A 26,206-nucleotide genomic window follows, 5' to 3' on the forward strand; every position below is an offset into this window, starting at 1 on the left:
CTGAGATCACTTGAGCACTCGCTCTTACCTGCATATATCCTCCTGGATCTATATAATGGCAGCAGGTCTGTCCTATTAGCTGACACATCCCACCCGGAGCGCCCATGATGTAGTCTAAGACAATTGTGTGCTGGTTAAGGACAGTTATTATTTGGGCCTTTGTTTGATTAGTCTGATTTACTAGTTCCAGATCTGGTCATCAAGCTAGTTTGTAGCTTCCGCTAGTTTATCATACATTCGCATTAGCATAAGAGAAATGAGAAATATACTGAACACTTTATTTGCTGCACCCATAGATACCACATGGGGTTTGCCATTTGGCCTTGGTCTATTATCCGCTGCCCTCTTAAAGGGAGTGTGCTTAGGGCGGCTCATGTATGAGAAACCATCATGTGGAAGCAGAAAAGTGGCAGGTGTGAGCGGGCAAGAGTACAGAATCCTGTTTTATGCAATGCAAGCCATTTGTAAGCCTTATCTCCGCACACAATGTAGATACCTGGAGGCAGAGCTACAATGGTATTACTCAAGCTGTTCATCACCCAATTCATTTGGGCTCCTATTCTTCTGGAAGGATCTATACTCTTGCAAAACATGTAAAATTTATTTTATATGCTATTTCAAGAATGTTCCATTATCTAGAATTAAGAGGCCACATTCACAGGTCTGTAAGTGGAGCACAACCTCCATAGGCGCTACAATAGCTTCCTTTAAGGCTTGTCACTCCTATTACCCAGGAGATTAAGGCAACCTGGAAATAGAATAGAATAACAACAGATGCTATTGTAGATATTTCCGCTATTATTGTACAGTCCCCCTGACAGATCCTCATGTGTGCCCACAAGATCCTATATAGGCCATACGCCCTTATAGCAAGAAAATCAGCTGTTCATCCACCTCAGAGCCCAAGATAACGGCACCGGCGGGGGAGAAGTGGATAGCTGCTTGTAAGGCCTGGAGCACATCTGCAGTGATGCTGACCAGGAATTGTGGTAGAATCTTATGCGCAGGGAGACGGTCGATTTCTGCATTAGGAATGGGAGTTTAAACACGTTTTCAAGCCCCCTAGTTTCAATTCAATTAATTCTAGACAATCGTACGCTTAACCGCTTAAGGATATGGTCTATTTTGGCCATGAGGACGCAAGGATGTTTGGGGGATTTTTATCTCCACTTTTCATAAGCCGTAACTTTATTTTCCCATCGATATGGCCCCATGAGGGCTTGTTTTTTGTGATGCCAGCTATAGTTTTTTATTAGTACCAATTTTGAGAAAACACTTCATTTCTGCCATTGTTTCAAAAACATTTTTTACTGCGTTAATCAAGCAACATAAATGACACGATACATTTTTTCTGCAGGTTGGTACAATTATGATGATACAAAAATATTATAATTTTTTTAGGTTTTCCCACTTTTGTTTCTCATGAATTTTATTAGATTTTGGGTAGAGTAAAAATATACATTGAAACATCTATAAACAATCCAGTCATTATTCAATGAACATCGGATATAGAATGCCTCACGGAAAATTAGACTCCTGATAGAAAGTCATTCACATCTGATAAAACTGTAAGAGCAAACTACTTCCTTTTACCAATTCAAAAGTGGTATTGAGATATGACTGCCGAAACATAAACGGGATGGAGTGGGGGGGGAGGGGGTTGTCGGGTCAAGACACAAGGGTTGTAGGGAGGGGGAGATCGTTTACAGTTGGGCGTCTTCATGTCTGGCCTATGGAATTCTTTCAATCTTATGGTTTCTCTTGAGCCGCTTCCTGTTAAACAGGAGGTGTAGAGGAAACACTAAGGCCTCCTTCCCACGAACGGATTTACGCAGCGTAATTTGCGGTGAAAATCCGCTGCGTTGCCCGCTGCTATTAGGTTCTATTGAACCTAATAGCTATGGGCTCACGGTGCGGAATGCCACCGCGGAATTCCGCACCGTGAAATCTCCCGTCCTCACCCGCGGCATGCTCTATTTGCCGCGGGTGTACGCGCTGACGGCTTCCATTACAGTCAATGGAAGCTGTCCATTCACGCTATCTCCCGCTGTAACACAGCGGAAGATAGCGTGAAAACGCTTTCCCGCCTACCGCCGCCGCGTCATATGACGCGGCCGGCGCGTCACGTGACACGGCCGGCTGCGTCATGTGACGCGGTGGGCGTGTCACATGACGCGGCGGCGGTGGGCGGGGAAGCGTCTGCACGCTATCTTCCGCTGGTAAGTATGGGGTCTCTGGGGGGCGCCGTGAGTTTTTCCACTTTTGCACTATAAAAAAAAAATCTATATATATATTATTTTTCAAACTGAGCTCCTTGTAGGCTTGTTTTTTGCATAACCAGCTAAAGTTTTTAATTGTACCATTTTAGGTTACATACGGCTTTTTGATCACATTTATTGTGTTTTTTTGTGAGGTAAAACGAACAAAATAAGCATTTTGATGTCCATGATAAAAAAAATGTGTTCAATTTTTAGAACAGGTGAATAGGAACATCATAATACCAAATATGTGGGGGTTTTCTTCAATGTTAATTTTTTTTACAACCAGGAAAAATGAGCAAAAAAGTTTAGTTTTTTTGTTTCTTTTACATGTTTTTTTTAACACTCTATGTTCCTGTAGTGGACCTGAACCATAGCAGCTATGATCACTATGATAAGGCATTGCAGGATTTCTGTTCTGCAATGCCTTATCGCTTGTAATAGCGATTATAGGCAATGGCAAGCAGGGATGCTAGTATCTAGTGTGCTGTTGCCATGGCAACCCATCAGCCCTCTGCGATTATACCACTAGCGTCCATTGATGCGGCATATGAGGGGTTAACAGCGGGCATCGCTGTCTTCATGTGCAATGGGAAGCTGGCTATTGGTAACAGCCAGCTCCCGTGGCGGGATGGCACAGGCTCAGCTCCTGAACCAGCACAATCTACAGGGAGTAAGTTTACGTCCTGTTGTGTTAAGTGCCTCACAGCCAGGACGTAAGCATATGCCCTGTGGCATTAAGGGGTTAATATCTGCTCTTACCACCCTTACCTTCCCTCCCACTCTTCCCAATTCAGCAGAAGGAATGAAGCTGTATTTAGCACTATTGTGATTGTGATGGGAGGGTGATAGCGGGGCGGTCTCACACTTAGTGAATCTGCTAGCTGAGGGATTTTCAGTGCAGAGTATCCATGCATTCCATGACATTAAGGCCTCATTCAGACGAGCGTGTGTGATTTAACGCTGGCCGTACGCAGCCAATCATAATAAAGAAGAATAGCCACAATCTAATCGTGAAATTAATTAGTGTTTTCTTGTCCACATCTCTGAGTGTCTGAGAAGCAAGGAAACTATTAACCCTCTCTATTCAGGGCTCTATACAAGACTGTATTTCCACCCATCTTTGCAAATATACACTTATTCATTCTTAGACAAAAAAACCGTGGTCATCTGCAAAGTTCTCATGAAGGAAAATGTCAAAAATATGACAGATCGATGTATACAATATAGAGGATAGATACAAAATGGATACATATCTGTTGCTCTTCCCTCCTTTTCCTTACATTATCTAGCTCCACCCCTTGGAGTTTGGCTAATTGTTTAGGCATATCGTTCATACTTCAGATCAAGAGCTCCCACAGTACACATCTCATATATATATATATATATATATACACACACTTGGGTCCCTTCACACTAACGCACACAAAGTCACGAAACTAACTATAACATCCTAATCGTCTTGTGCAGCAAAAAGCACACATTTTCAATTCCCATTGTTTATATACGGACAACTGTTAAATTACTGTACATAAACATCCTTTCAATTCCATTTCCTTGTAGCCTCCATCATACACATGCTGACACTTTAATTCACTGTCTTTTCTCAAACATGCCTCTTTCTTCACCTGATTCATTGTACACCATAAGCTCCCGCTTTTTTGAAATTCTTATGAATTCATTGCAGATTTAGACGGGTTAAGACGAATTCTCCCATGCTTAGTTATAACCTCAAGATATAGACAGAGTAGGGTGTGGTTATGGAAATAATGTAAGAGGGTTCGCAGGGGGGTCCGGAGTGAATATAGACATACAACAACCAGACACAATTGTAACCATAGAATGTCTGTGTTGATAACCCAAGAACAACAGATGTTCCTTATTGCTATGAGGACACACGACAAAAATAGGAAGACAAACATATTTCTTCTACATAGAAATAACAGTCTTATTATGACATTAGTGTTTAAGCATTAAACCACCACAAGTAACTCAATACACTGCACAGCTCTATTCAACTTAAGCAAGCAGTGTATAGATCCCACGAGAGACTCATAAAGCACACTCTCACCACAACATTACTCTTTCCCCTCCATTAAGAATGTGGACTCCAGTGTTTCACCAGTGGCAGTGTAGTAAAATGTAGATGCATTGCAGGAACTTTTAACTATCTACATACAATAGCCTTTTCAGCACTGCTACATCTGCACAAGCAATTAGAGAGGATACAGAACTGATACAGCAAAAAACATTACATGCCATATAACAAATGCAATGACAATGCCAGTTAAAACACATATATATGTACTTGTACACACATATGACTCTGCTCTATCAGTTATTCTAAGTTACTAATTCCAACCCTACCAACGTTCCCATACAGAACAAGGCTTCGCCAATGAAGGTTACTAAAAGAAGTCAGTTTTTAAAAGATGATCGGTCTCTTACTTCTGCCGTACCAAACAGTAGGTCCCCTACCTTACAATTTGAATCCCCACCTGTTCGTCTATGATTTCCGTGCCTCTGACGGTTCCTGTACGTCGCAGTTACAGTCACAATCTTTGGGAGTGTGTTTTCCCGCTATGAAGCAAATAGCTCTTTGGCACCCAAGTGGATCTTCTCTCTCAGTCAATCAGTCTTAAAACCTATAGGATAGCAGGAGGTGAAATCACCCTCTTCTGACCCTCCAAATTCCGATTGATGCCCCACAAATGTTGTAGAGTCCAATGACACCAGGCTGTTTCTTCAGAAAGCATAGACACTTTATTGCATCCATATATATATATGTGTCCAGTTGGAATAGTCTCCAAAAGACTGAACCAAAACAAAAGGAATCCACGCAGAGACATTCTTCCATCTAAAAGCAAACTAATTGGTTACATTTCACTACAGTGTTAAACAGGCGCAGTAATTCTTTAACTATACAATTGCTGTCATCTCCTACTCTAAAATAGGCATACTTCTGCCCTCCTTTTTACAACAGCCCAGCTTACTTGCATTAACTCTGAGCCGCCGTAGCTCAGTCAATCAGAAGTGGCGCAGGCTGCTCAATGCCGCCAGATGGAGAATGGAGGTTGTGCTGTTAATGTCACCAGCAGCTGCAGAGTGTGAGAGAAAACAAACAGGGCGCCTCCGCTATAGGAGGCCGAGCTCCATGGTCAGGACTCTGAGGGGGCTCGGTCTCTCATGTTAGTGTTGGGGAATCAGCCGACCAGGATGGGGAGCAGTCAGAGAGCCGAGTGGGATCACAGCAGAGAGAGGCAGAGGAGCTTGGTGAGGTCACTTCAGAGTAAAAGACGCCACCACTTCTAGTCCAGAAAATACAGTGTATGTCACACACGCATGTATACATATCGCACACTGTATATACCATCTAAACACATATACCAAATAGATGTTGTTAAACAGCACTAAAATAGTATGAAAATTAAACTTTAGAGAAATGCACACGTTTCATAGGAGTCATTTACAGTATTTAACCCTTTCCTGACATTTACCCTAATGAAAAATGTCAGATTAAAAAAAAAACTGTGCTGTCAATAAGATCAAAGCAAGCTGTGAGAGGAAGGAGTTAAAAGCTAAAAAGAAAAACCTGCAAGAGCGAATAGGCGGCATCACACACCCTTTTTGGAAGCATTTCTGACCCTAAAAACACAGCTAAAAAAGCTTGAAATTTCCTCACTTGTGTTTTTTAGACGGCTTTTTTGGGTGTCTTTTTAAGGTCACATTTTTACATGCTTTTTTTTTTTCTACAGAGAAGCCTACACGAAAAAAGACCAGAAAAATTGTTAAACCTGCAGCCTGCCATGATTGCAAAAAATGCTTCTGACCCCTAAATTAAAAATGAATGGTCACAAAACATGTAGTGTTTGTATTAAATTTCAATATTGACCTACAACTAACAGGTACTGCTGTATCTTGTCTCCACTTGAAATACGGATAGAGATATGGGTTGGGTGACAGGGAATGGGTAGGTAACGCAGATGTGCTTCCCGCCCTTGTCAAGTCTCCCCGCCCATGTTCTGTGTTTCCCCAGCCGGCTTTGCAATCTCCAGTGGCGAGGCCACTGGCAATTTGCCTGGTGATACAGCATAATATCGCCCTTTCCGGCTTCTGTGACTGTCCCCGGGCCTAGGTCTAGCATAATCTCTGTTCCCGACTCCTGTAAATCTTTCCACCGCTCTGCCTTGTGCAGTTGTAGCTCCTGCGATGTTACTGTCCCCATTGCTCTGCGTTGTGCCATTGTGGCTCCTGTGCACTCGCTGTCCTCGCCGCTGTGGTCTGGTCACTCTGCAGTGCCCCATGAGCCCGCCCCGCTGTCACCATTGTTGGATGGATAAACGGCTCCACCAATGTAAACTGCAGGAAGATTAACGGCACTGCGGTCCCCCGCTGTGAATCTCCGCGCCGGCCTCCCTTCTTCCCTGCAATGTGTCCTGTTGCCATTCCCCACTGTCACTCTTGCTGTCACTGTCTAGCTTCCCCTGGACCAGATTACCTTCAAACTCTGGCAGAGCTATGATCTGACATACTGCCACAGGAAGAGATATAGCCGAAAACAGGTTGGGAGCTGAGGGGGGCATTATCAGGGCCGTAACAAGGCATTACCTCTCACTAGGCAGTTCTCCACCCATATTTGTGGTGGAGACCAGATACAACAGTACCCAACTGACTGCTGTCATTCAATAGCTGAGAGCTGCCTCTGATTGGTCCCTGCAATCACCCAATCAGAGGCAGCACTCACCCATTTATGAATTCATGAATGGGTGAGCGAGAGCTGCCTTTGATTGGTGAGGGCTGTGACCAATCAGAGGCAGCCCATTCAGCAGGCGGGGATTTTAAATCCCCTCCTGCTGAATACTACACAGAGCAGTTCAGGAGAACTGCTGGCCGGAGGCAGCTGAACTCCGTCTGCAGGGAAAAGGTGAGTATATATATATTTTTTTTTTTACACATTTTAGGATGTTTTTCAGGGAAGGGCTTATATTTTTAAGCCCTTCCCGGAAATTCATCCCGCGCTCGCTGGCAGCCCATTGCTTTCAATGGAGCCGGCTGTATTACCGGCTCCATTGAATTCAATGGGTGAACATCGTTCTTCTCTGCCACAGCTGTAACAGCTGTGGCAGAGGAGGACGATCTTTAAGTATATGTTCTCAATGGGGTCGGCGCTGCTGCCGCCGGCCCCATTGAGCGCATATATAGAACACAGCGATGAGCAGAATGCAGATTGGTGCGTTCTGCGAATCGTTGTGTCCTATAATTGATTGCACATCCGCATAAAAAGCGGAAATGTGACCGATCCCATTGGGATGCATTTGGTCTATAGATCGGACCAAAAAACGGTCGTGTGACCGAGGCCTGAGGGTGACTACCCACTACAATTTTTTTCCCCCCTGCGAAATTAGCAGCATTTTCTTTTCTGCAGGGGTCTATGGTAAATTGCGTTTTGAGCATCACACCAACATATCGCCAGTCTTTTCAATGGGGCCAGCGGCAGCAGCACTAGCCCCATTAAAAAGACATGGAGAATGCCGGGAACTTCTGCCATAGCTGCGAAAGCTGTGGCAGGAGTTTCCTTCATCCCCGCGGGGACCGCGGGGATGAAGGAATCCTCTGCCACAGCTGTCACAGCTGTCACAGCTGTGGCAGAAGTCCCCGGCATTCTATTTCATTGCTTTCAATGGGATCGGCACAGCTGCCGATCCCATTGAAAGCACTGCTTTGGCAAGCCCCGTGGAATGATTATTGGGGAAGGGCTTGAAATATAAGCCCTTCCCCAATAATCATCAATAAGTGTGAAAAAAAATGTAAAAAAATTATAGCCAATCTGCACAGCCCTTTCAGGAGGCGGGGATTTTTAAATCCCCGACTGCTGAAAGAGCTCAGTAGCAGTGCCGGGGAGCCAGCAGGAGGACGCGGCTGAGAGCAGGAGCGGTGAGTATAATTTTTTTTACATTTTTTTTTCAAACTTATTGATGATTATTGGGGAAGGGCTTATATTTCAAGCCCTTCCCCGATAATCATTCCGCAGGGCTTTCTGAAACCATTGATTTCAATGGGATCAGCAGCAGTGCCGATCCCATTGAAAGCAATAGAAGAGAATGCCGTGGACTTCTGCCACAGCTGTGACAGCTGTGGCAGAGGATTCCTTCATCCCCGCGGTCCCCACGGGGATGAAGGAAACTCCTGCCACAGCTGTCAGAAGTAAGCGGCATTCTCCCTATGCTTCAATGGGGCTAGTGCTGCTGTTGCTAGCCCCATTGAAACCATTTGCGATATGCCGGTTCTATACCGGCCTCTTTCTTGCGCTATGATGCAAGATTTTTCTCGTGCTCTCGCAGCGCAAGAAAGAAAATATCACCAGTGGGTGGGAGCCCTTACAGGGGAATCATACATCTTGTGAGAAGGAGGCCTAATAGCCCAAACCCTTTCAGAACACTTGGCAATTCTCCAGGGAGTCTGATAGGTCTCCTTTTTTCCAAAGAGCCTCCTGGGTTTTCTGGTAGAGTTGGCGTCTACAGATGTAGCAAAGTTTAACTTGTCTGTAATAACTTTCTGCTACAAGTTATGTTGTTTTCAGCCATTAAAAAGCTATTGTTCTCTTATAGATGCTGACACTTGTGTCAGTTATTATATGTGGCAGCAGCAGCTTCTGTATTGTGTTATTATGGAATGTAATGACCACTTGTCTGTTTGTATGAGTGTGAGTGCTTGGCTCCCTAGCGATTTCATAGCCCCACCCCTGGTGACATCATAGCCTTGCTCCTGGCTACGTCATAGCTTCGCTCCCTGGCGCCATTACGGCAGGTCCTAAAACACTGAGAATACAACTAAGCCACTATTATGTCAGACACAACTCAGCGGTCTTGACAGAACACACTGACCTACCTCCACCACAGAGATCCGGTAGGCTGAAGGACCTGTGGGGATGTCCCTGCTGTATTTGTCCCAGCTGTGTTTGTCTTGTGTGGTAATCAAGCTGCTGTATGTGTGATGTGCCACCAGAAACACTGCTGCTATAATGTCCAAATAATTACTAGTCTATATATATAAAATTGAATGTATGTCTGCGTGTCTGTCTGTCTGTTTGTCCTTTATGCGCTACTACTCCATTCATCCGATCACCATGAAACTTTGGGAAGTTGTTGAGTACACTCCTGGGAAGATTATAGGCATAGTACATTTACGCTATGATAAATGGCGTGCGTGCGAGCGTCGTCAACAGTTACGCCCCCCCCCCCACGTAGATCGTTCAATTTCCATCGTTGCCACTAATTCTCTTACTTCCCGATGAAATTTGGCACGAGCATTGATTATGTCATAAAAAGGAAAAGTTAATAGGAACCCAACTCGATTATTCAATTCTAAGCGCCAAAGAATTAGCGTCCAAATTTTACATACGGAATCTAATTTTCTCGCTTCCCAATGTCATAGAAACTTGAAATTTGGCACAAGCATTGATTATGTCATAAATAGGAAAAGCTAATGGGTCCCAACTCGATTATTCAATTCTAAGCGCCAAAGAATTAGCGTCCAAATTTTACGTATGGAATCTAATTCTCTCACTTCCCAATGTCATAGAAACTTGAAAATTGGCATGAGCATTGATTATGTCATAAATAGGAAAAGTTCAATCGTCCTAATTCGATTATTCAATTCTAAGCGCAAAAGAATTAGTGTCCAAATTTTACGTACGGAATCTAATTCTCTCACTTCCCAATGTAATTTGGCACGAGCATTGATTATGTCATAAATAGGAAAAGCTAATGGGTCGCAACTCGATTATTCAATTCTAAGCGCAAAAGAATTAGCATCCAAATTTTACGTACGAAATCTAATTCTCTCACTTCGTGATGTCATAGAAACTTGAAATTTGGCACGAGCATTGATTATGTGATAAATAGGAAAAGCTAATGGGTCCCAACTCGATTATTCAATTCTAAGCACCAAAGAATTAGCGTCCAAATTTTACGTACGGAATCTAATTTTCTCACTTCCCAATGTCATAGAAACTTGAAATTTGGCAGGAGCATTGATTATGTCATAAATAGGAAACGTTAATGAGTCCCAACTCGATTATTCAATTCTAAGTGCCAAAGAATTAGCGTCCAAATTTTACGTATGGAATCTAACTCTCTCACTTCCCGATGTAATTTGGCACGTACATTGATTATGTCGTAAATAGGAAACGTTAATGGGTCGCAACTCGATTATTCAATTCTAAGCGCAAAAGAATTAGCATCCAAATTTTACGTACAGAATCTAATTTTCTCACTTCCCAATATCATAGAAACTTGAAATTTGGCACGAGCATTGATTATGTCATAAATAGGAAAAGTTAATGTGTCCCAACTTAATTATTCAATTCTAAGCGCAAAAGAATCAGCGTCCAAATTTTACGTACGGAATCTAATTTTCTCACTTCGCGATGTCATAGAAACTTGAAATTTGGCACGAGCATTGATTATGTCATGAATAGGAAAAGTTAATAGGTGCCAACTCGATTATTCAATTCTAAGCACCAAAGAATTAGCATCCAAATTTTACGTACGGAATCTAATTTTCTCACTTCCCAATATCATAGAAACTTGAAATTTGGCACGAGCATTGATTATGTCATAAATAGGAAAAGTTAATAGGTATCAACTCGATTATTCAATTCTAAGCGCAAAAGAATTAGCATCCAAATTTTACGTACGGAATCTAATTCTCTCACTTCCCAATATCATAGAAACTTGAAATTTGGCACGAGCATTGATTATGTCATAAATAGGAAAAGTTAATAGGTCCCAACTTGAATATTCAATCCTAAGCGCAAAGGAATTAGCATCCAAATTTTACGTACGGAATCTAATTCTCTCACTTCCCAATGTAATTTGGCACGAGCATTGATTATGTCATAAATAGGAAAAGTTAATGGGTCCCAACTCGATTATTCAATTCTAAGCGCAAAAGAATTAGCGTCCAAATTTTACGTACAGAATCTAATTCTCTCACTTCTTGATGTCATCTATATATATAAAAATGAATGTATGTATGTCTATCTCTCTGTCCTTTATGCATTACTACACCATTCATCTAATCACCATGAAACTTTGGGAAGTTGTTGAGTACACTCCTGGGAAGATTACTGGCATAGTACATCTATCCTACGATAGGTTGCGCGTGTGCGAGCATCGTCGACAGTTATGCCCCCCCAGACAAAGATCGTTTGATTTCCATCTCAAGCACGAAAGCAAAAGGCATTACGAGCAACGGGATGCGTGTTCAACTAGAAAATGATGCATCCGCCGAACGTTTCGCAAGACAATTGCTGGATTTTGAGAATGCTGAGGTAACATGAAAGCTGTGCTGTGATTGTTTGCTATTTCTTATACTGCTGAGGTAAAATGAAAGCTGTGCTGTGATTGGTTGCTACTTTTTATACTACTGAGGTTACATGACAGCTGCGCTGCAATTCGTTGTTATATATTATACCACTGAGGTAACATGAAAGCTGCGCTGTGATTGGCTGTTATATATTATACCGCTGAGGTAACTTGAACGCTGCGCTGTGATTGGTTGTTATCTAGATATATAAAAACGAATGTATGTATGTATGTCTGTCTTCACAGCAACGCGCGACGGGTAAGCTAGTGGAAGAATAAAGTTAGGCCTCTGTTTCACCACTATAGGAGGCTGTTTTCTTGGGAACTTAAGTCAAACACTTGATTGAGGATAATGGGTAGCAAGGGGGAAGATTTGACATCAGCGAGAACTTGAATCTGCACCTCCTCCAGATGAGAAAGAGATGGTATGTTAGTGGTGATAGGTGTTGGGTGGCTGAAGCTCTTTGAGGTGGATTGGGGCTATAAGAGATGTTTCTATTTCTACCCATAGAGGAACCCTTAGGCCAGAGGACATGGGGGAATTTGTGACAACTGGGCTGCCAAGAAGTATTTTTGCAGATTAGAGACTGATAGGCCTCCAACACTTTTATGGAAGTGCATAACTTTTTGTTTGATGTGGGGGTCTCTCGTTATACCAAGATTGCCTGTTGCATAAATAGGTAATGTAGTGTTGGGGTGTTTGAAAGCCAAAGTTAAGCTTTATGAGTTTTTGCGTGTGTGAGGGTAGATTATTAAAAAGGGCTTTTGTTTTATCAATACTGACTACTAGGCCAAGAGATATGGGGTCTTTCAGCAGAAATTCGTTGAGCCTCCATCTCCTGGGGAAAAATGGGGTACCTTGGTTCACAAAGTGGGATATGACCATGTCATGATCTGGCCACGCACAGGGAATGTGCACCACTTGTGCTAGTGCTGACAGAAGGTGGGTGAAGGCAAGCGTCCAGTCGATACGAGAATATGATTTAGGTGAGGCTGAGGAAAAGGTATAGCCTCTTTTAAAACCGTGTGCCTCCATACATCAGCCAGAACCAAGTTCCCCAGGATGGAGGCCAGTGTTGCCCTCTGTGATGCACTTAATTTGTCTGGACTGTAAGAGGAACGATCCAGAGCAGGGGAGAGTACTGTGTTAAAATCACCCATCACAGGGTATCTTGTAGGATGATGACTCTGCCATGCGGGTCTATCTCTGCTTTGTTTATGGTGAGGGGGAGTGAGTTGTGTAGGATGATAGAAACAACCTGGTGCTTCTTGGTGGCTACTGATGAGTATGCTCGTGTGTATTGGGAGTGGAAGTATTTAAGGGCTGAAGTGGTGGAGAAGTGGGTCTTCTGTAGACAGATGACATCTGGCTTGTATTTAAGATACTGAAGGAAAGCCTTCCTCCTTTTTAATGGGGAATTAAACCCTTTAACATTATGGGAAAGTATTAAGATCATTGTGGCGGTAAGCTGGGAGCTGAGTAAGCCTAGTTTTCCCAGAGAAGAGGCGAAGGTCGTTCGCTACTTGTGTGGAACCAACATCAAACATAAGTAACTCAGCAGAATGAAATATGTGAGCAAACTTAATAAAAAAACAATATTGGGTCTTTGGACCCAAGGTAGCCCAGGCTAAGTGCACCTCCAAATAAATATGTGAGGCGCATCTAAATTCTAAATGGGAAGGAGCATCAAATCTCTCTGTCCTAGCAAGTTCTTAAAATATGTAAGATTTAAACTAAATAACCAGCTGACCGGAAGAGCTGGTCAGTAAACCATTTAACTATGTCCGGGATTTCGCAAGCCAAGAATTAGAAAACCTTAACCTTTCAGTATTTAAACAAAGTCTGTTCATACGTGTCTTGTTTCAGAGGTTCTGGTTGCGTCGCAGTGGAACTGGCTCATTTCAGGTTGGCCGTTGAGGTCTAGGCGGTGGGTTACTGCCAGGATCGTAGGGAATTCCTTCCTCTTCTAGCATACATTTCCCTTCTTCCAGGTTGATGCGAACAGATAGTGCAAACGGGAAGTTCCATCTATACTTTATGTTCACCTGTTGTAGTGCTGAGGTGATGGGTTTTAGGATCTTCCTTTTTGCAAGGGTAGAGGAAGCAATGTCAGTGTACAACTTGATCGAAGGTGGAACGCCTGGAAGTGAGGGTAGGTTGCGAGCGGCAGATAGGATTTGGTCCTTCATCTCGGAGTAGTGGAGCTTCAAGATAATGTCTCTTGGGAGGTCAGAGTTGGCAGGCTTAGTAAGGTAATGAGGAATTCTGTCCATATGGAGGGTTTCCTTGTCAGCCGGCAGAGGAATTGGAGGTTGGTGGCCACTTCTTTTAAGTTAGTGATGCTCCCGGGGACGCCTCAAATCCTTAAATTTGCACTTCTGCTCCTGTTTTCGAGATCTTTACATTTCAGCTCAAAAGCTTCAACCCTTGTTGATTGTTCATACCATTTGGCTTGCTCTTGGTCCAATGCATCGATTATCTTATCCATTTTTTGTTCAAGGTTGTTTGCACGCTGGCCTAGGTCAGAGATTTGCTTAGAGATATCACGAAATGCTGATTGCAGCTCGCCCTGAAACATTTTTTTTTTACGTGGTTAAAGAGCGTTGAGTCTGCAGTGGAGAGGTCTGTAATTTGGGTGTTTTTCACTGGTTCACTAGCTTGGAATCAGAGTTTTGGGGAGAGAGAGCCATAGCGGTGGAAACAATAGGCTGAGATCCTGAGAAGAGTTCTGGAAGGGTACTTTAAGCTGACGTTGTAAGCAATTTTTTCTGTTTGCTGTTTGTTTTTGTCATTCTGAAGCCATAACCTGGAGGGAATAGCTTGGGGAGTGATGATTGAAATATTCCAGTCAGCTGTCTAGGACAGAGTCAGGGCACAGCTCAAGGGAGGACGGCAGTCATCCCAAAGGCCATGTATGAGCTCATCCCACGGGGTGATGGAGGGGCTCAGGCCAATTACAGCATGGTTTCCTCTATTATTCACAAGATTTTTACTTGTTGCTTTACTGAGTGATGACTGGAGGCGGGAGCCTGATATGTCCATGGTGGTTATTGGATTATGTTTCTGGGGAGGAAGAGAGGAGGGGTCCCACTGCTTTTTCAGGAGGCAGTCCTGCACTGTTTTATTTATTTATGTCCTCTCCTGTACATGCTCGTGTGTCTTGCCAATGATGGAGGTCTATTCTTGCAGGCCACTTCAGTCTAGCAAGAGTATATTGGAAGATGTTGTTCCCTTAGCTGGCACCTGGGTGGTAGCAGAGAGCAACAAAGTCCTGCCAGCTGAAGACCGGGTTTCTATTTCTCCCCTCACTAATGGGGGGAGGCCAGGCAGCTTCACCCCTCTGGGCTATGGGTGTTGTATACCCAGGGGAACTTCACTGAGGACTGCCCTCCTTCCCTAGTTCCTCTCCCTGCTTCTTTCTTTCACTTTTTGTGCCCTCTCTCTACCCCCTGCAGCTGCGGGAGTACAACAGGAGGGACGCTGTCCGCTGTCCCCCGGCTCAAGATTGCGACTGCCTGACGGGGAGGGGGTGGGGAGTGTCTGATTGTCCCACGGTCAGGCTCTTCCTGGGGATGCAGCGACTTAAGGAAAGCCGGTCCCGCTGCAGCAGGGGGCTCACACTAGATGGTGTCTGCTTGGCTGGCGATGATGGTCTTAGCTTCCTGGGGTACAGGGTTGTCCAGGAGGATGCAGTGAACTGCACAGGGGGCCCGCGGTGGCCGAGGACTCACAGGGAAGAAGCTGTCGGATGGAGCTGCTGCTGGCGGCAGTGTCACCCGGCCACGAGGAGCTAGGAGCAGGCTGCAGCTTCAGCAATCTAGGAGCCTCTAGCTGGTCCCCACTCTGGACCACCTGATGAGGAAGGCTTAAGCCGGGTCCTCCTCGGGTGTTAGCACCCGGTGCTCGCCCTTGCGGGGATGTTCGGGCCTTGCGGGCGCAGTGGATCTCCGGTCTGTTTCGTCTCTAAATGTTCCCCTAAGGCCTCATGCCCACGGCCAGGTCGGATCTCGCTGTGAGATTCATGCAGTAGGAGGCGACTCATGCCCTGGCATTGACCTCAAACTCACTCGTCCGGCATCTTCTCCTCCGCTCTGCAGAGCGGAGCCGGCGCATCATCAGTGACATTTTTGTGTGGGCTTCTGCAAAGCCCGCACAGAAATAGATCATGCCTCCATTTGTTTACTGCACAGATTTTCATGCGGTCAAATCAGGGCAGTGAGCATAGGATGGCATTAAATTAATGCCATCCTATGTACAGCGTGCCATGGCGAGATTTCAGTGGGAAAAAATGCTGCAGAATTTCTGTCCATGGGCATTGGGCCTAATGCTGGAGGGTAAGATGCAGGGCTTTGGGAGCCTGGCTCAGGTCCAGCAGAGGCAGGATGCTGATAGATCTTGTAAGGCAGGGACAGAGCTCTTGGAAGCCCAACTGTTCCCATTGAGACTAAGCTCACTTTTAGGACCCAAAAATATAAATTCATAAAAATTAACTTTTAATAAATATTGCTTAAAAACCTTATGGACACACAAACAAAAAAAAAAAATCCACTATCCGGTAGGGAATGTGAAATTGTATCATACAGTAACACTTCAAGATCAGTATCGATCTTGGACGTTTTCTTTATTATGTCTTTTACGTCCAAAAGATAGCTCTTTTTTGGGGGGGTTTCTTGGTTTTAATGTTCCAAAAAACCTATGCATTTTTTCTGAACCTGAACATGATGTCGTAATCAGCCGGAATCTGCATGCAACTCATATAGTCCAATGTATAATAGACATGAGATGTTTTTATGTACAGAATAGACCTTGTAATTGCCCAGATGTTTTTATCTACAAAATAGACCTTGTAATTGCCCTACGCGTTTCGCCCACTGCGTGGGCTCCTCAGGGGCTCAAGTATCTCCTGGGATGATTCCCTGGAGAAAGGGTTATCAGTCATCAACTGAGTATAGAAAATTGTTTATAGATTAGGACTATAATCCATTAGAGGCAATGAGTAAGTATAGGTAAGGTACTGTATTGAATTAGCACCCCACTATGAGGAGTGATCGCTGCAATAATACCTCATAAAATAATAAATCATAAAATAAATAGAACAAGCGGCAGCATGACAGTCCTGGTGGTGGACTGCCATGATTTCATTCTGCTTTATCTGATCCTGATAGGGGGGAAACCTTACAACCCTTCACTAGGCTGAGAATTTGCCTGACTGCAGAAAAACCCTATTTAGTGGGAGCTATACTATTGATAGCTTTTGAGTATATCAAAACTCACCTACTAAAAGGATCTAATAGACAGCGATGTATTACCTGGGGAACTTTTTTTAGTGCGCAGACTATCTGGGTATTGACCAAGACATCACTCTAAATGATAACTGGGCACTGTTCCTCTAGGAAATATTATTAGGCTATCAAGTACCGCATATCAGCTTAAGAGGTATTATTGCAGCGATCACTCCTCATAGTGGGGTGCTAATTCAATACAGTACCTTACCTATACTTACTCATTGCCTCTAATGGATTATAGTCCTAATCTATAAACAATTTTCTATACTCAGTTGATGACTGATAACCCTTTCTCCAGGGAATCATCCCAGGAGATACTTGAGCCCCTGAGGAGCCCACGCAGTGGGCGAAACGCGTAGGGCAATTACAAGGTCTATTTTGTAGATAAAAACATCTGGGCAATTACAAGGTCTATTCTGTACATAAAAACATCTCATGTCTATTATACATTGGACTATATGAGTTGCATGTAGATTCCGGCTGATTACGACATCATGTTCAGGTTCGGAAAAAATGCATAGGTTTTTTGGAACATTAAAACCAAGAAACCCCCCCACCAAAAAGAGCTATCTTTTGGACGTAAAAGACATAATAAAGAAAACGTCCAAGATCGATACTGATCTTGAAGTGTTACTGTATGATACAATTTCACATTCCCTACCGGATAGTGGTTTTTTTTTTTTTTTTTGTTTGTGTGTCCATAAGGTTTTTAAGCAATATTTATTAAAAGTTAATTTTTATGAATTTATATTTTTGGGTCCTAAAAGTGAGCTTAATTAAGTAATTGGGAACTTACTGCCTCTGTGAAGTGGTTTCCCATTGAGACTAGGCCACGCCCCCGTTCATTTTCACAATTTTTAGCATACCTCATCACCCTCACAATGGTGGAGTGCGTTCAGAAATCACGGTAAACTATCCCGGCAAAATGCGATGCCGTGTGTGAGAGTGACCTTAAACTGTCAGATTAGCGCCATATTTTCCTGATGCGGCTCTGACAATTTAACCCACGAAAGATCTCTGAGACTGAGCTCTAGAATTCTGCTGCAGATTCTTGTGTGCATTCGCACGTGGATGTAACCTCTGTTACGGGACACATCCATGTGCGGCCGCCTGACGTGGTTTCATCACCAAGAAATGACGGGTCAATTATTTTTCCCGCAGTGCAGACTTGAAAATCTGCACAAGGAAACATCTGAATGATCCGCCTCCTGACTGTCTGTTTAACAACTAGTTAAATTGTCCATAGAATGTAAATCCAGGAGCATCTTATCTTATAACCCTACAGCTGTTCCTCCTTTACTCCTCCTGGAACTGTATGATAAATACCTCCTCGGTGCTGGTACACATAGCAGTAGTGCGCCGCTCTTTACTGCAAACCATGTTTTGGGACGCAAGGGTTCCACAGGTAACCTTTACCGCCTCGTGTTTTATCTTTACGAGCCTCACCGACAAACTGCATTGAACAACTGACAAAATTTGAGGTAAAACCGTGTGCGGCGGGAGGTGTAGCGCCAGATGGGACATTCTCGGACCCTGAACCTCCGGCCTCACGCTGCGTCTATTTATAGATAATTCACTGAAAAGGAATGAAATCCATACAAAGATCCTGGTGGCAGTGATTATACACTTCCATTATAGGAATCCCTACTGCTCCCTACAGAAGTAACTACTGGATGACAAGAATTCTCCCCCCTTATCTGTCTTGGAGATGATACTCCAGCCCAGGGATCAGCTGATGCCTTCACTTACTGAGATGTTTATGCCCAAACATAGAATGAAAAAGGCACACTTCTACTGCACCTCCTGGCACATAGCTCCGCCTCCTGAGGGCCTCTGCCTCACTCATCATGATGTACTGGTGTTTCTATGGGATCTGCCTGCAGGGGCGCCACTGATCTCCAAAGGGAGGGCAGGATTTATGTGCAAACAAGGTCAGCAGGGCATCAGCATGTCCCTGGCTACCTGACATACATCCATCGGCCCGGGGGAGAGGAATATTTTCGTATAGGGTTCCTTACGAGAGACTTCAGTAACGTACGGCAGATTTGACAACTATTCCGGTAATCAGGTCTCCCTTCTGCCTGGGAGTCTCCCGGATGTTACTGGAGAGTTGGCAAGTCTGTAACAGTCTTTACTTCCTCCTGTGATGTAAATGTGACGCCTTAGAAACAAATTCACTAATCATTTATTTCCTCTTTTACATTAAGGACATCGGAGATGAATGTTCTAACAACAGTGAATGTGACAGCGGGTGTTGTGGAATTCGGATTCAGGATTCCATAGCCAAATGCATACCAAAAAGAGGACCGAATACGAAATGCATCGGCCCGGTGAGTACATGCGTGCCGCTGCTGTCCTGGTTTCTCCTCCGCGTATAGTACAAGGTCTCATTCGCACGGTCTATAATCCGTCAGATCCGGGTCAGATTTATCCACGTAGATCTGACAGTTTAACCCTCGGTGGAATATTGCGGCTGAGCTTTGGGGTTCTGTGATCTTTTTGCATACAGATGGATTTATCTCCTGTCGGCGGGACAAATCCGTGTGCGCCAGCAGATCTCGTCTCCGCGTGAATTGTCAGGACAATTATTTTTGCCGCATTATGGATTTGAAGATCTGCATGAAGAAAAATCTACTATATGAGCTACAGCACAGATCTGGGGAGCAGCAATAGAACCCTAAAATGGTGCATTTCACTGCAAAATCGGGTGTGGAATCTGTGCTCAATTTAGTGGCAACATTCTGCCATGAGAAGGAGACCCGAGAGCCGTCCGTCCGTCTGCAGACAGATCTAAGTAACTATTTGTATTGGCCATAAAATAATAATCCTGGAGGATCGTATATGATGATGATCCTCTATTACTCCTCCTGGAAGTGTATGAATAAGTACACACTCCGGGTACTTGTACACATAACAATAGTGTATGACGCTTTTTTTGCTGCATTTTCAATGCAGTTTTTGGGCACACGGGTATCACAGATAAAACATATTATAACCGCGTGTTTCATCTGTACAAGCAATAAGCCTTAGTGTTAGCCAGCGGAGCAAAATGTGATGTACCATCAGACGGGACATTCTCGGTAACGGGACCCCCGGCCTCACGCTGATATTACATTCTCCAAACAAAAGAAAACAACCAAACTTTTATCTGCAAACAGTTCCATTGCCAAAATAAACAATAGAGGTGAAAGGGGGCAGCCCTGGTGAGTACCATTAGTGATCTGGAAAAAACTAGGAAGGGTTCCATTAACTAATACTCTCGCAGATGGGGAGGAGTATAAAGCTTGAATAGTTTTAAGAATCTCTTCCTTGAATCCCAAATTTTTTCAAAACCGCGAACGCATAGCCCCAGTGAATCCTATCAAATGGCTTCTCCGCATCCAATGTAAGGAGCAGAGAAGGTGCCCACAAACCCGAGACCTGAGCCAGCAGGTCTATTATTCTTCTCGTTTTATCTGACACTTGACGGCCCCGAGTGAACCCCACCTGGTCACTATGTACTAGTAATGGGATCATTTCCAGTAATCTTTGGGCTAGGATTTTTGCATATATTTTTGTGTCACTGTTCAACAGAGAGATTGGCCTAAAATTCGCTGGGGAAGCAAGGTCTTTATCTGGTTTAGGAATTGTTACTACTGTGGCTTGAAGCATTTCCACAGGTAGTTTTCTATCTTTTTAGCTTCGTTAAAGATTTTAGTGAGATTTACCGACAGTTGTTTTTTCCAAAAATGTGGTAGTACTTGTAAGAATACCCGTCAGGGCCACGGGGCTTTGTCTTTTTTAAGGCTATTGATTATTTTTAAGGCCTCCTGTACTGTAATCAGGTTATTAAGTGTCTCTAATTGTTCCTGACTAATTGTCGGGAGATTAATACTGCTCAAAAATTCGTTTATACTCCCCTTATTCGGTTGAATTGTTAGAGATTCATCTTTTAAGTTATAAAGCTTTGTGTAGAACAGATTAAAAGCTTCCGCTATATCTGTTGGGTTGCAAAGCTTATGCTCTGAGCCTGGTTCTTTTATAAATGGAATCTTGGATTTGATCCTTATTTGTTTTACTCTCCGAGCCATATAGCTATTACATTTGTTGTTAGCTGTATAGTAGGTAGTTTTATAGGCTTTGAGTTGTTTGTCATGTTCCAATAGTAAGTGGTCCCTCAGTTGTTGTCTTACACAGAGTAGTTTCCTATGTATGCTATCTGTTGGGTCTTTCTGTACCTTTAGTTCTAGATTTTTTAATTGTGATAGCAGGTAATTTAGGATTTTACTTTTTGTATCGGGACTAGAGATGAGCGAGCACCAAAATGCTCGGGTGCTCGTTACTCGGGACGAAATTTTCGCGATGCTCGAGGGTTCGTTTCGAGTAACGAACCCCATTGAAGTTAATGGGCGACCCGAGCATTTTTGTATTTCGCCGATGCTCGCTAAGGTTTTCATGTGTGAAAATCTGGGCAATTCAAGAAAGTGATGGGAACCACACAGCAACGGATAGGGCAGGCGAGGGGCTACATGTTGGGCTGCATCTCAAGTTCACAGGTCCCACTATTAAGCCACAATACCGGCAAGAGTGGGCCCCCCCCCTCCCAACAACTTTTACTTCTGAAAAGCCCTCATTAGCATGGCATAACTTAGCTAAGCACCACACTACCTCCAACAAAGCACAATCACTGCCTGCATGACACTCCGCTGCCACTTCTCCTGGGTTACATGCTGTCAAATACCCCCCCACACGACGCAGTGTCCACAGCGCTCACCAAAGTGTCCCTACCCAGCCTTCAGCTGCCCTCATGCCACGCCACCCTCATGTCTATTTATAAGTGCGTCTGCCACAGGAAAAGCAGGCACACACTGCAGAGGGTTGGCATGGCTAGGCAGCGACCCCCCCCCCCATAAAAGGGGCGGGCCGATAGTCCACAATGCTGTACAGAAGCAATGAAAAATCCAATCCTGTGCCACCTCCATCTGGAGCTGCACACGTGGGCATAGCAATGGGGAACCTATGTGCCACACACTATTCATTCTGTCAAGGTGTCTGCATGGCCCAGTCAGACCGCGGTTTTTTATAAATAGTCACAGCCAGGTACAACTCCGCAATGGGAATTCCGTGTGCACCCACAGCATAGGTGGGTGCCAGGAAGCCACCGGCGGTACATAAAAATATCCCATTGCATTGCCCATCACAGCTGAGGTAATGTCATGTTTAATGCAGGTGGGCTTCGGCCCACACTGCATGCCCCAGTCTGACTGGGGTTCTTTACAAGTGGACAGATGTAGGTTAAACTCCGTGTGCACCTACAGCATGGGTGGCTCCCTGGAACCCACCGGTGGTACATAAAAAAATCCCATTGCATTGCCCATCACAGCTGAGGTAATGTCGTGGTTAATGCAGGTGGGCTTCGGCCCACACTGCATGCCCCAGTCTGACTGGGGTTCTTTACAAGTGGACAGATGTAGTAACAACTCCCTGTGGACCCACAGCATGGGTGGGTGCCAGGAAGCCACCGGCGGTACATAAATATATCCCATTGCATTGCCCAACACAGCTGAGGTAATGTCGTGCTTAATGCAGGTGGGCTTCGGCCCACACTGCATGCCCCAGTCAGACTGGGGTTCTTTAGAAGTTGACAGATGTAGGTTAAACTCCGTGTGCACCTACAGCATGGGTGGCTCCCTGGAACCCACCGGTGGTACATAAATATATCCCATTGCAGTGCCCTACTCAGCAGAGCTAACGTCAGATACAATACAGGTGGGCTTCGGCCCACACTGCATGCCCCAGTCAGACTGGTAATATGTACCTTAACAGTAACCTCGTTGGTGGTAATGTGGTGGTAGAAATAGGAAAGTCCCGCAGCACACCTAACACATGCACTTCAGTGCAGAGGTTCCAGTCTGTATATGCCAAGCCACCTGTGGGGTCATGAACCAAACCCCAAATAAATGCAATGGTATCCAAGGAGGCGGCAGCATCAACGGTGTAGAGATTATAAAAAAAAGGGTTTTATTGCTCCATAAAATGGCGACGTTTCGACTTAATCTAAGTCTTTTTCAAGCTTGAAAAAGACTTAGATTAAGTCGAAACGTCGACGTTTTATGGAGCAATAAAACCCTTTTTTTTATAATCTCTACACCGTTGATGCTGCCGCCTCCTTGGATACCATTGGTGGTAATGTGGTGGTGACTGCGGACCTAGTAGCGCGGTTTTATGTAGTTGGTTTTCGGAATGTGGCCATGATTAAGTGGGCCGTGGCGGGGGGATGGTGGTGGTGCTCTCTTGTTGTGTTGTTAAAGGTGAAATTCTTGGACTGCCACCAGACGGACCAATGCAAAGGTATTTGCCAAGAATGTTTTCATTGTTGGAGGAGGAGGGGGATGTTTTGGAGGCACTATGTGTCCTCTCCACGTGTCCGTGGTTATATGCACCTTAACAGTAACAGCGTTGGTGGGAAACGGCCTTGCCGCCATCATGTCTTCGTGAAGCCTCTGTTTCCACACCCCAGTGACATACCATTAGCTGCGGTATAGGCACAGCCCAGAATTATTAACATTTCAGCGGTAGCATTAGGGACAGGCCCCACTAACATATCACTAGCAGCAGTATAGGGGGAGCGCAGTCTTAGTTCCATTTCAGTTATAGTAGCACTCAAGACAGGCCCCAGTAACATTCCCATTGCAGCAGTTTAGGGAGATAACAGTCTCTTTCACATTTCAGTAGCTGCAGTATAGACAAGGCCCCAGTTACATTTATGTAGCAAAAGTATAGGCCAACCCCACACACCTTTCTGTACCATGAGTGCAGGCGAAGAACATAGAAATTACAATGATTACACTGTAGGTGAGGGCCCAAAAAAATTGGTGTACCAACAGTACTAATGTACCTCAGAAAAAATTGGCCATGCCCAACCAAGATGGCAGGTGAAACCCATTAATCGCTTTGGTTAATGTGGCTTAAGTGGTAACTAGGCCTGGAGGCAGCCCAGTTTAACGAAAAATTGGTTCAAGTTAAAGTTTCATCGCTTGTAAGCGCATTGAAACGTATAAAAATTGTTTCGAAAAATTATATGAGTGAGCCTTGTGGCCCTAAGAAAAATTGCCCGTTCGGCGTGATTACGTGAGGTTTCAGGAGGAGGAGCAGGAGGAGGAGGAGGAAGAATATTATACACAGATTGATGAAGCAGAAATGTCCCCGTTTTGGATGGTGATAGAGAACGATGCTTCCATCCGCGGGTGCAGCCTACGTATTGCTTAGGTATCGCTGCTGTCCGCTGGTGGAGAAGAGAAGTCTGAGGAAATCCAGGCTTTGTTCATCTTGATGAGTGTAAGCCTGTCGGCACTGTCGGTTGACAGGCGTGTACGCTTATCTGTGATGATTCCCCCAGCCGCACTAAACACCCTCTCCGACAAGACGCTAGCCGCAGGACAAGCAAGCACCTCCAGGGCATACAGCGCGAGTTCAGGCCACGTGTCCAGCTTCGACACCCAGTAGTTGTAGGTGGCAGAGGCGTCACGGAGGACGGTCGTGCGATCGGCTACATACTCCCTCACCATCCTTTTACAGTGCCCCCGCCGACTCAGCCTTGACTTGGGAGCGGTGACACAGTCTTTGTGGGGAGCCATAAAGCTGTCCAGGGCCTTAAACAGTGTTGCACTGCCTGTGCTGAACATGCTGCTCGATCTCCGCACCTCCCCTGCTACCTGGCGCTCGGAACTGCGCCTTCTGCCACTAGCGCTGTCGGATGGGAATTTTACCATCACCTTGTCCGCCAGGGTCCTGTGGTATAGCAACACTCTCGGACCCCTTTCCTCTTCGGGAATGAGAGTGGAAATGTTCTCCTTATACCGTGGGTCGAGCAGTGTGTACACCCAGTAATCCGTAGTGGCCAGAATGCGTGCAACGCGAGGGTCACGAGAAAGGCATCCTAACATGAAGTCAGCCATGTGTGCCAGGGTACCTGTACGCAACACATGGCTGTCTTCACTAGGAAGATCACTTTCAGGATCCTCCTCCTCCTCCTCCTCCTCCTCCGCCTCCTCCTCCTCAGGCCATACACGCTGAAAGGATGACAGGCAAGCAGCATGGGTACCGTCAGCAGAGGGCCAAGCTGTCTCTTCCCCCTCCTCCTCATCCTCCTCATGCTCCTCCTCCTCCTCCTCCTGAACACGCTGAGATATAGACAGGAGGGTGCTCTGACTATCCAGCGACATACTGTCTTCCCCCGGCTCTGTTTCCGAGCGCAAAGCGTCTGCCTTTATGCTTTGCAGGGAACTTCTCAAGAGGCATAGCAGAGGAATGGTGACGCTAATGATTGCAGCATCGCCGCTCACCACCTGGGTAGACTCCTCAAACTTTCCAAGGACCTGGCAGATGTCTGCCAACCAGGCCCACTCTTCTGAAAATAATTGAGGAGGCTGACTCCCACTGCGCCGCCCATGTTGGAGTTGGTAGTCCACAATAGCTCTACGCTGCTCATAGAGCCTGGCCAACATGTGGAGCGTAGAGTTCCACCGTGTGGGCACGTCGCACAGCAGTCGGTGCACTGGTAGATTAAACCGATGTTGCAGGGTGCGTAGGGTGGCAGCGTCCGTGTGGGACTTGCGGAAATGTGCGCAGAGCCGGCGCACCTTTCCGAGCAGGTCTGACAAGCGTGGGTAGCTTTTCAGAAAGCGCTGAACCACCAAATTAAAGACGTGGGCCAGGCATGGCACGTGCGTGAGGCTGCCGAGCTGCAGAGCCGCCACCAGGTTACGGCCGTTGTCACACACGACCATGCCCGATTGGAGGCTCAGCTGCGCAAGCCAACTGTCGGTCTGCTCTGTTAGACCCCGCAGCAGTTCGTGGGCCGTGTGCCTCTTATCTCCTAAGCTGAGTAGTTTCAGCACGGCCTGCTGACGCTTGCCCACCGCTGTGCTGCCACGCCGCGCGACACCGACTGCTGGCGACGTCCTGCTGCTGCTGACACATCTAGATTCCGAGACAAAGGTTGCGGAGGAGGAGGAGTGTGGTTTAGTGGAGGAAGCATACACCGCCGAAGATACCACCACCGAGCTGGGGCCCGCAATTCTGGGGGTGGGTAGGACGTGAGCGGTCCCAGGCTCTGACTCTGTCCCAGCCTCCACTAAATTCACCCAATGTGCCGTCAGGGAGATGTAGTGGCCCTGCCCGCCTGTGCTTGTCCACGTGTGCGTTGTTAAGTGGACCTTGGCAGTAACCGCGTTGGTGAGGGCGCGTACAATGTTGCTGGAGACGTGGTCGTGCAGGGCTGGGATGGCACATCGGGAAAAGAAGTGGCGACTG

General features: G+C 45.4%; 1 protein-coding gene across 1 annotated transcript in view; it reads left to right on the forward strand.

The window, feature by feature from the left end:
* Positions 1-26,206, forward strand: part of LOC136614164 (leucine-rich colipase-like protein 1) — a 212,129-nt gene that overhangs the window by 156,671 nt on the left and 29,252 nt on the right. Inside the window, exon 2 of the mRNA XM_066594103.1 lies at positions 19,120-19,242. Within this exon, the coding sequence (XP_066450200.1) occupies positions 19,120-19,242 (123 nt within the window). The remainder of the gene's footprint in view (positions 1-19,119; positions 19,243-26,206) is intronic.

Source organism: Eleutherodactylus coqui, chromosome 1, assembly GCF_035609145.1.
Source record: "Eleutherodactylus coqui strain aEleCoq1 chromosome 1, aEleCoq1.hap1, whole genome shotgun sequence".
NCBI lineage: Eukaryota > Metazoa > Chordata > Amphibia > Anura > Eleutherodactylidae > Eleutherodactylus > Eleutherodactylus coqui.